Source organism: Condylostylus longicornis, unplaced genomic scaffold (assembly GCF_029603195.1).
Source record: "Condylostylus longicornis isolate FDR11 unplaced genomic scaffold, ASM2960319v2 ptg000027l, whole genome shotgun sequence".
Lineage (NCBI taxonomy): Eukaryota > Metazoa > Arthropoda > Insecta > Diptera > Dolichopodidae > Condylostylus > Condylostylus longicornis.
In genome coordinates this window covers 7,507,473-7,519,979 of record NW_026577996.1, presented here as the reverse complement: position 1 = coordinate 7,519,979, position 12,507 = coordinate 7,507,473, and the positions used below count along the sequence as shown (strand labels likewise).

General features: G+C 22.2%; 1 protein-coding gene across 1 annotated transcript in view; it reads right to left on the bottom strand.

Moving 5' to 3' along the window:
* LOC129607316 (lachesin) overlaps window positions 1-11,118 on the bottom strand; it is a 45,475-nt gene extending 34,357 nt beyond the window's left edge. Inside the window, exon 1 of the mRNA XM_055518232.1 lies at window positions 10,491-11,118. Coding sequence (XP_055374207.1) covers window positions 10,491-11,109 — 619 coding nt within the window. The 5' untranslated portion in view covers window positions 11,110-11,118. The remainder of the gene's footprint in view (window positions 1-10,490) is intronic.
* Window positions 11,119-12,507: the final 1,389 nt, after the last annotated feature.

Below are 12,507 nucleotides of genomic sequence, written 5' to 3'. Positions count from 1 at the left end.
ATATAGGCAGGAACTTAAAATACAATACGGCACCTCAATGAAATTACCACTACCGTCGCACGTGTATTTACATCAAGTGCAGTGTAAATCAATAGTAATTTGTGAAATTTGATGTAGAGACACCTGTATCGATGTTAATGTACAAAGAATTGTACAATAGATTACAGAACTAACTGCCTTCTTCGCTGATTTTGAGTGACAATCGTTAATTTTCGTGACAATTTTCAGAACACGATGTACAGGCTATGTATATATTCAAAAAAAAATTTAATTCTCATATGTACAATTATGTCATTGTTCAATTTTTTTTACGTTCTAGATCACCATCACTCAAACACATATACGCCTTCATAAAGTCAAACAAACTTCTCAGCGCACCAAAAAATCGTTGTTGCGCTGAATTTTTATCGGCTATTAATCATTTTCAATCTTAACTATTCCTTTATAACAGACTATGGTAAAGTTGTGAGTGTTTAACATCTAGATTCTAGAGTATTATGTAAAAATTTTATACACATACGCCTTTATATATGCAATAATTCATAATTTTTACTTTGAAAACTTAATTTCTCGTACAAACATTATAATGCTAATTGCATATTATAAAATATTTATAGATTTAGGTATTTTTTATCATTAGCACACAATTATAAAACTAATATATTATTACAATAGTAAGGTATATTAAAAATATGTTTAAAAATGCAATATTACTTATTTGCGTATGATGTCGTGGCGCGATTTCTTACACTAATGCTAATATTTAAGTATATCATAAGAAAAACAAAAAACGAGCATTGCTATTTTGGAGACAATAGGTTAATTTTGCCATTTTTTTAGTTTTTATTTTTTTATTTTTGTGATAATCACTGAGTTGAAATAATGCCATTTGTAAATGAACGTATTATACTAGTATGTACCTTTAATGCATTTATAAAAAAAAAAGAAATAAGTAAGAAGTTTTAAATTAGTGTCCAGACGATGTCTATACATTATTATAAGCAATGTGAAAGTTTAAATGTTAAAATAATAAAAGGTAGGTAATTCTTTTAAAAAAAAATTTAAAATAAAATACAAATAAAAATTTTCTGAAGCTCAACTATTTTTAACATTTAAAATAAATAATAATCACAAGGTGCATAACATATACGACTTGTATCATGTATATACTTTCCCTTGGAATACATACATAATTTACACAATAAATGAATGATATACATAAATGTATGTAATATAATAGTGAAGTAAGTATATCGTCAGTCGTCACTCTTTAGACTCTTTCTTTTTTTAGAAAAGTATATAGTCAAAGTATTAATCAATGTCTCATTTAACTAAAAATATATTTCGTGTACCACATATAACAATATTACGTGATAAATATATTATGTATAACACAAGTATGTATAAGAGCGTATATATACATAAGTACATGTCGACTTAAGAAATTAGCACGATTTTATTTTTCTTTAATGTATTTCATATATAATTGTATATATATATATATATATAATTGTATTTAGGTATTAAAATAAGTATATATATTTGTATATCGCACTTATGTTGTGTAATAACGAAAACGTTACATACTACAGACTATAGAGCTAGGCAGTATAAGCTTGTTTATAATTTTATTGATTTTTTATTTTTCTTTTATGAAAAAAAGTACTTGTACCTTACATACTTGTATTATATAAGGTATACGTGATACGTCTTCCATAAAATGTGAATATACATATTTCGTTTACATCATAAGCAAAACACAAAAAAAAAATTTTTGTTAAGTATAGACGATTTTAAAGAAATTTTATCACGATAAATAAAAATGTCTTTATTGAATAATGATTTTTTTTTGTGTACATTAAAGTACGTATATGCTGTTAATATGACGAGCCAATGAACATACAATCTATATACTTTTAATTTATAAAAATTGAAAAAGATTGCAGTTAAAATTTATTAAACTAACTTTATTTCTGTGGCAAGTATTACAATCTTACATACGTACGTATGTATACATATACTCAAGATTCTCTTCTTTTGAATTTATGTTATCACTTAAATAATATACTGATTTGCTTTTATAAGTTGAATATGATAAGCTATAAAAGCCAATATTAAGTTAAGAGAATGCAGCTATAGAGATTTGTTTTTGATAATATAATCTTGAATTTGCTTAAGTTTAAAAAAAAATAAAAGAAAAAATATTATTGAGACATCAAAGGCTAAGTAGTGGATGAATTTATGAAAAATATAAAATTGCATAATATACCAAGAAGAAGTACAATTTCCCTATAACAGTAATATAATACATATGTGTATATAATACTGTCAATTACCGTGCGTCACTGAAGTACGAAGAAATTTCTTAGTAAGATTTACTTTTGTTTTATTTTTTGACAATTTTAATAAGTTTTATCTAATCGCCGTGAAATTTTATCACAATTAATTAATATTTATACAAAAATTATTCATTTGAACATCAATGATTCAAAAAATATTAAGCCATCTACCGGAATAAATGTTTGTATACGTTTTCTCTCTTTTTTCTATGTAGATTTGTGTATTTGGGTTTTTGGAGATGTTGTGAGTGTTATACTGTTATACTGTTATACACCGTTTGCACTCTCTTTTAATAAAAATTTTTGCCTCGTTTTTTAAACTAAAATAAGTATTCAAACCATTCTATTTCTTGCCTATTTTAGATAAATTCTAAAAATTTTTTTTGGATTTGCATAAAATTGGAAGTATGTATAACACTTATTGCACACAGTTAGAAAAAATTTATTAATTTCTTAAAAATGTATGTTATGTTCGAAAATGTTAACAATATTTTGTATATAACAAAATGAATCATACAAACATTTTTTTTTCACAAAAAAACCATTATAGAGTGACTAAAAAATATCATAAAATTAAGTGAATGACTAAGCCAAGTTAATTTTCATTATTTTACAATAAATTTATTTAGAAAGAACATTCTTTCAACAATTAGTACTTAAAATTTAAATAATTTTTACTATTATACAAGATAAGAATTATTGAAAATTTTTAAAATAAATTTGAAATAAAAAAATTGTTTTGTTTTACGCACGTTTCCATATTTCAGTCATAATGTTTATCAAAGATAAATTCTTATTTATGTATAAGAGTTATTGTAATTATTTTCTGTTTTTAAATATGGCTACCTTATATAATAATGATTAATCATAGTACAATTTGGTAACACCTACATAAGACATGACAATAAATAAACACTTTCTGAATACTTTATAATTAAAAGCTGTTAATCAATTGTTAAAAAAAATATTAAAAATTTTAAGTCTAAAATACAAGTATGTGTAGTAAAAGTAAAGATCGTCTAATTAGCACAATTAATACAGTATTATTATTTGTTAAACTTTTGTAAATAAAATAAATGTAAAAATATAAACAATTGAATTTAATTTAAAATGTGTTTAGGAAGTTAAAACAATCAATAATTACTGTTATATTCAAAATTCTATACTATAAAAATTTTGTTCTTATAATTGTAAGATTATAACAGATATTTTGTAGATTGTAACAGATAGTTGATTGTAAGATTATAACAGATATTTTAAATATAATTGAAGCAAGTTCATTAATTCAAAGTTATTATTGGAAAAAATTGTTGTATAACATTTGAATTCAAAGTATATACTCAACCCCTATACGAGTAATTGCTACGATAAAGTGACATATGAAATTCAATTTCAATTCTATTAAAATTAATTAAATAAATAATTTAATTTCATAATTTATTAATATTAATTTTAAATTTGCTAGATAAATAAATATAATTCTAAGCGGCAGAAGAATATAACATTATTATAACATTATACTTTTTGTGTATAACAATAATATAAAACTTAATTTATAACTCAAATAAATTCACGTTGTGCTTTAACCTCAATATACACGCATACATATATACGTAATACAATATACATATATCCGAAAAACTATAATATATTATATAGAAATACTTATATACATATAACAATTTGTTTATGATTATTTTATTCATAAATAATTCAATTAAATTGAAAAAATAGTAAGAATTAAAAAAAACAAACAAAACTAAACCTTATATGACTCACAATTAATTTTTTAAAGTCTAGTTTTTAATTCATTCATATAAAAACGGTATATGTGTATTATATATGCATATACATAACATGTTATGTATTGTATTTGTAGTTCATATGCAATATAACCACAAAAATTTAATATAATCAAGCAAAATTTTTAAATGATCTACCGCGCGCTTTTCATCACATTTAAAATTATTATATGATTTTTTTCCCTCACATTTTTGTAATATACATTCCCATACACACATGTTGTTTCATTTGAATATTGTAAGTATATACAATGTAATATTAGTGGGGTATATATACAAAATATAATTCAATTTGAATTTGGTATGTATTTTAAAAAAATACATAATTTTTTATACTGTTATACAAATTATGTATATATGTTTGAAGATGTGAGTATAATATGTATGACAGAGAGTCCGCAAAAATAAAATTTTATTAAACATAATTTTATTAATTAATTATAATTAGTTTTAACATTCAATTAAATTAAATTGTTTTGTATATTTGTATATTAGAGTGACCAGATTAAAATTTTATTTTTTTTTAAGTAGAGTGAGTTTAATTTGTTGCAAATATTGTGCATTATTTCTAATAGTTATTTCACATTTTATAAATTTAATCATATTTTATAGTTCGGAATAGTTGAGTTTATTATTAAATTTTATTAATGGTTTAAATTAAAAAATAATCACAAATTAATTCGTTTTTAAAAGTGAAATTTGCTTTTTTAATTGTTGTCCCTCCTTCATATATTTCAATTTGACATTATAAAGAGAACGTGCGCGTCTACTTATTGTATTTGAATGAGGCAACACAAATGTTCCATTTATGTTTAAATTTTTATTATGCATTTCATAAAAGTTTCCCCGTTTTTCCGATTTTATTTTATTTTAATTTAATATAACAGTTTTTTTATAAACTACTGCTAAAATTATTTAACTACAATGTAAATTTTCTAAAATACTTAGAATAACAGTAATTTTAAATTCACTCTTTAAAATTTCTAAATTAAATGTCGTCTGGAATGTCAGACTTATTTGACACTTCAATAAAATAGTGAAAAAGTAAAAATTTTCAATACTTTTAAATTAGAAACATATAGAATATTTTTTATGCCTTTTTATTTCATTATAGATTTTAGAAATGCATGCATTTTTTTCCATAAAAAATTTTATAAAATGGTCACCCTCATATATTTTGAATTCTGCCACATCATATAATAATACATGTTCCTATATCTACACGTTCCCATATGAACGTACATTAATAATGTACTAAATGCCATCTTCTGTATATATACATAAAAATACAGTATTGTTTATACATAAATCATACTTCACTCATAATATAGATAGAAGTAAAGTTAATTATAAAACAAATAACATACATCTCTGTACACATTAATACATACATAGTATAGATATTAAATTGGTTCTAGTTAGTATAGCTTCTTAAAAAATATACTCAAGAGTAGGTACATAATTTAGAGTAAAAATTCTTGTTTTTAGATTATTAGTGACTTATTCTTCAAATTTTATACATACATATATGTATATGTAGATACATAATAGTTAAATATCTTGGTATATGCTCTTTATTGTTTGATCAGTTTATAAATATTTTAAAAGATGAACACAAAAAAAAAAGAGCAGCATAAAAATTTTATTGAAAGAAAATGAAACTCAAAAAAAAAAAAAAGCGCTCCTAAAAGTATGTTCCCACATATTTACATATATTATGTAGATGTATGAATGTATGTATGACGGAACATCTTAAATCGCGGTGAATAAGTATATTATTTTCTTCTCCATTCTCTATAGAATATGCGATCACTTTATTTTTCTAACAAATACAAGCAAATATTCAATACAAACAAATAGAATTACTTAAGATGTGCAGTATATATACACACTTTAAAAGACAAGATTTTAATAGAGACTTAAAAACTACACATTGAATTGGAAATATCGGCATTCAGCAACTTATAAATTATAATATACTTAATATACATACATACATATATACTTACATATAATATTTAAAAGATCAATTTTTATTCTATAAGACGATTTATTATGAATGTAGTAGAGAATGTATAGCAAATAGGTGGAAAATATAATTATATATATACGTATGTATGTATAAGATGATTATGTATGATATATAAACCAAGCCTTTTTAATATACTTAATAATATTTTAAGCTTTGAAAGAAGAAAAAAAAAAGTTGAAATCAAGAAAATTATAAGAAAACCAGTTTTTTGGGTTAATCACGTGTATTTTATATATAGACCCATAAGAGTTTCATGTTATTATTTTTGTTACCTATACATACATACATACATTCATATACAAATTGTAATATTATTCTATATTTTCATTTCATGAAAATAGTTACGAGTATGGTTTCCATTTAGAAAAAAAATTTTTTTTTAAATATGAAAGAAAAAATTTTGAAATCTGTCAATTTTTTATTTTTTTTTCTACCTTATTTTATTTTTTAATAAAATAAGTTACAAAATTTCTTTGCCATTGAAATTATTGGAGCAATAACATTGAAGTTTCTTATTATTATGAAGGTAAAATAAGAAAAAAAAATAAATGAGACCATTAACAGTATAAGTCAGCGTTTTATTTTTAAATAACTAGTATGTTACCTATATACTAACTAAATAGGTATAATATGTATGTGACATAAATAATATTTATGGTGACCATTTGTAATTTACTTTACAACAGAGGACAGTACTTTACTCTCTTCAATATTATGTCAAAAGTCTCCTCAAAATGTTGTTGAATTTTTATAATTTAAATTTTAAATTTTCCTTAATAAATTAATTAAAAAAAAAAAATTGTAATTAAATAAATTTTGGAATATTTGATTTTATTCTCTTGTTTAAAATTTTATTTTATGAAACAGTGTGTTGGTTACTTTTTTTGAAAAAATTTCAAAAGGAGATGAAATTTCAATGCGTCAATGCAAATTTTCGCAAAACTAAAATTTTTATTTTTTAAAGTTTTAAAAAGAGAGTCATTTTATTTGTCATTTTTTGCTTTGATTAATTAAACCGTTTTTTGAGAAAATGAGATATAGTTTTCATTCTCATTTTCTCTATCAATTTCAATTAATTTTTTAAGTCGCTGCTAAATATAACACATTTTATTATTTTATTAAGGCTACCATTTACAGTTAATATACAAATTTATTATTATTAATGACGAGAAGAATATACTAATTTAATATTTATAAATCGCGAAGGAGTAATCATTTTGTAGCAATTATTGTTAGCTGATAAAACTGTTATATATAATAACTGTTATAAAATGACAGAATGTCTTTTATTTAAAGTCTGTCCTCTATTTTGTTTACCATTAATATGGTCACCATAACTAATAATATTCTACAATATAATATGTAAAAAAGATAATTTTAATAATAAGAATATCTTGTTGATGACTCAATATTTAGTCAGCTATAACCAGGTGAAAATTTAATTTTTTGCATTTTATTTTGCACGTCGATTTTTTTTTTAAGACAGATGCACTATATATATACTTAATTACGAATGATTTTATTTGAAAAATATTACATAATATATTTTGACATAAATTTTTTATAATTAAAAAAATACAAAATTATTCGTAAACGAAATCATTTTTTTTTTCAAAGAATTTTTCGAGGTTAAAAGTTCTTTTTGATTTTGTTTAGACAAGCCGTTTTCATTCTTTTTAAGAAATTTTAAATGAAGTAAGCACCTATATATTAGAAATCATGTAAGAATTGTATATAAAAGATAGAAAATTTCAATTCAAATAGGTTTTATATCAAAAACGGGGTGGGAGAAGGGGGGGGGGGGGGGGGGGCTATAATAGTAAAATACAAAATGTTCATGAATGTTTTAGCATTGTAGCTCTAAGAACGTATAACAATTTTGTGTTTTGCTGTCATACATTTTAAGCACAATATTTTACTTACATACATTAAAATAATGTTTTCAAAATATAAAAAAAAAAAACAAAAAAAATAAAAATTACAAGAGTTCATTTCATTTTTTTTTTTGTAAAGGAGAAATAAAAGAAAAATGATTGTATATTTCAGGAATTAATTTTCAAGCTGCACTTTTGATCTCATATTTCGTAATTTCGCATGACTTGTTTTTCATTTTTTTTTTTTTTTTTGTATAAAACGTATAACAACCTACAACTATTTTGCAATATATGCACAATAAGAAATGTATAATATTGTATATACACTAATATGTTTATAATATTATGTTTAACGTTTATTTCTTTATGTTTCCCTATCCCTATTATATTCTTTTTATATTATTGTCTATCTTTATGTCCTTTCACGGTATAAAATTTCTTAATTTTTTTTATTTTTTAAATTTTAAATGAATAGTACGGGAGATAGAAAACTCACCTACAATATTTTCATAAAATATTATACGGTAACACTTAAAGTTTATAAACATTTTCTATCAACAATAAAAATTTAGACGAAAATTTTTTTTTTGTTAATTTTCCGAAAATTTATAGTAAATTTTGAAATTTGAAGTAAATAAAATTGAATTTACTGATTTGGCCAGATGGGACCTAACAAAACAACAATATAATACAATGATAACAACAATATAAAATAAATGTCAAATTTTTGCAAGAGTAATAAAGAGAGCATTGAAAAAATTAGCCGCTTAATTTTTATTCTTTACAACTAAGCTTGACTTGTTACAACTAAACAGATATGTTCTATACTAACCGTATATAATATACCTATAATTAGTTAGAAAATTTATCATCTTTGACAGTTAAATTAATATCCAAATTAACCGGTATGGAGCTTACAGTTTGGATGTCATATAAATTGTTTATTAAATTTCTCAACTAAAATGAACCTGAGGTTTAAAATGCAAATTTAATTGCTAATTTTAAAAATTAGCAATTAAATTTGCATTTTTAATCAATAATATTCATAAAAATTAAATACAAATATGTCAAAAAAATTCAATATCTGACAATTATCTGAAAGTTTCAAATGCACTTTGAAAAAATTTATTTTCATTCTACGTAAACGTAATCTATAGCGTTATTACAGCGAAAATTGCGTTCAACAAATGTTGCTAATCTAATTTGTTCATAACCAGTCCAGACATTACAGAGATTTGTACGTGGTGTAGCGCAGTTAAATCATACAAACTGTTTTGATTTCATCACGATATGTTTTTGCAGTATTGCGTTTTACAAGTATTTTTTGGCAGTATTGCGTTCATGAAAATCTCTAATGTTAAAATTAATCAAAAATTTCTTAAATTAAAATATGAATTGAAATTTTTAATTATATATCATAAAATTGTGAATTTTATTATTAGAGAATTTTGAAAATATTAAACTGCACTATCGTGCCATCCCAATTTATAAATGAAACTTTAAAAATAAAAACCCTTATTCTTCGTTATTTTGATCTTAAGAAAACAAAAGCAATAAAAAAATAAAAATGGAAATAATCAAATGGAGGAGACATGAGAAATAATTCTATTTAATAAAATAATAAGAACAAAAAAAAAATTAAAAATACCTGTGCGTATAAATAGAAAAAAAAAAAGAACGTAAGTGGAATTACAGAAAAGGAAAAAGAAGAACAAAAATTCAAAATAATTGTAGCGCGCTCTTTTTTTTTCTCTTTTGCTTCTCTTTTCTTTTTTTTATCCTCCCGTTCTTATGCACTTTATTTATTTGACCATATTATTATTGGAAAAGGGAATTAAACTGAACGGATCACTGGATGATTCTTAAAGGTGCTTATGCATTTCGTACATACATATTTATACATGTACATACAATATGTATATATGAATTATATAGGTAAGTATGTATATTGGTAAAGTAATGCAATCAAAAGACTTCATGTAAGCAAGGCATTATTAAGACGAATAAAATTAAATTTTTAAGTTCCTATTTTAAAACTTGCAAGAAAAGAATATGAAAATGTCTGTACATTTTACTTAATGTGTATGTGTATATGTGAAAGTATTGCAAAAGAATTATAAACAAACAATTGTTTTCTTTTTTTGTTATTTATGCAATTTTATCATAAATATCTTTAAGTAAGAATTAAATTTATACATCTATACATGCATATAGTTGGCATTAAAGCACAATATACAAACATACATTTAATTCGTTACATTTGTATGCGCGTATATGTGTAGAAGATGCTTTAAATCTAATTAATTAATATTTTTTTTTAATTTTTATATAATTAGAAAACAAAAAACTTATTTTATTTCAAAAATAAACCAATAAAAAAACAATAAAAATATGAAAACACAAAAAATATAGAAAAGAAAAAATTTATAATATTATTATTTACCTGTTGGTAAAATGGCGTTATTTTCCCGACGCCATGTAATTGTTGGTGTTGGATAACCACCAGCATAACATTCCATTTGTACAGAATTACCTTCAGATACAACTAATGATTGTGTTGAATTATCTGATATAACAGGTGGACGTCTAACAGATAATTTAACATCAGCTGATACTTTACTAACAATTGATATAACAACTTGACATTGATATATACCAGCATCAGTTTCTTGTATATCTTTTATTTGTAATTTATATGTTGATGAATTTGGATCATAACGTGATGCAAATCTTGAATCTTTAATAACCAATGTACTACCAGTTGTTAAAAATACTGGATCAGTACCTAATTTCGTCCATACAACAGAATATTCTTTAGCATATTGTACAGAGCATTCAAATTCAACAGTACCGCCAATATCTTTTATTTGTTCTTGTGTTATATATGATATTGTAGGTGTTCTTTGAGCATTTATTAAATTAATATTATAACATAATATTAATGTTATAATTGTAAATAAATTATAATTTTTATTTAATAATTTTAATGTTGCCAACATGGCATTATTATTATTATTTGATTTAATATTAATCATATTTTTTAATTTAAATTTATTGAACATTTATAAAAAAAAATTAATTAATTTTTAAAAAAAAATTTTTATTTGTATAAAAACACAAACACACAATATGATTTTTTTTATTTATTTTTTATTTAATTTCTTTTTATAAAATTTTTTTAAAAAAATTTTTTTTTTGTTCAAACTTTTATTTAAAATTTCATTTAATTTTTATATTGCAAATACAATGAGAAAGATGAGAGAAACTAAAAGAAAAAAAATTATAAATTTCTCTTTTTAGATTTTTCTTTTAAAATTTTATAAAATTTAAACTTATTAATTTAATTTTTTAAACACCACACCCAAAAGAAATATTATTAGCACAAATATAATATTTTAATTTAAAAAATAAATTTGAAAATAAAATTTTTGTTATACAATTAATTTTTCTCTTTTTACTTTTGTTTTACTCTCTTTTTTATTTTCTTTATATTTGAATTTCACTTCTCTAAACCGTCTTAGAGACAACAAAACATCTCATTCAAGCCAAGTTTAGCAACGGAATGCTTTGAATAACGAATCTATTTAACGACTTAACCATTAAAAAACATAACAAGAAAAACAAAAGAAAAACAAAAAACGAAAATAACAATAAACAAATACAAATAAAAGAAAAAAATTTTCTGACAATTTACGTGTTGTCACTTTAGTTTTATGTAGTAAATTTGATACAATTTTTTGTGTTATACTTTCAATATTGTTAATATTTCAGCTAAATTCAGCTAATATATCTGAATATCTAATTTGAAATAGAATATAAACAAAACAATTAAGTTGTTTGTTTCACTCATAATTAAAATTTTTTGCTTGACATTTTATATGAAACCAATGTCAAATGCATTTAAATCTAATGTCAATTTAAATTGTTCAGCGGTTAATATTGTATTACTGAATAAATCATATGTTAACACCCTTCTTCTCTACTTTCATATTAAAAGGTTTTTATATTTTTCTTAAAATGGACTAATGAAAATAAAAAATTTTAAATAAAATTCAGCAATATGCTTAAGGATATTATTTAATTTTGAATTTAAGTGCGCATGTTTGTTATGCATATGTACATATAAACACAGGTATAAGTAATTTAAAAGAAAAATTATATTTTATATAAAGGAACAAGCACGTGTAATAAAATTCAATAATTTTGGTATTAAAAATTAAATACAAAGTTTTTTAGCTTATTATTAGAAAAGACACACACTGTCTCAAAGTTCTTTATAAATAAATCAATAACAATAAAATGTCAATTTGACTTACTACAATATATTAATTTTGTAGACCAGTTTAATTAAATATCTGGTATTTAATATTCGTAATTGGATTCCTATATATATGTATGTCTATTTCTGTGCAGCTCCATATATACTTTAATGATTGTAATAATTTCATTAGCTGCTAAAG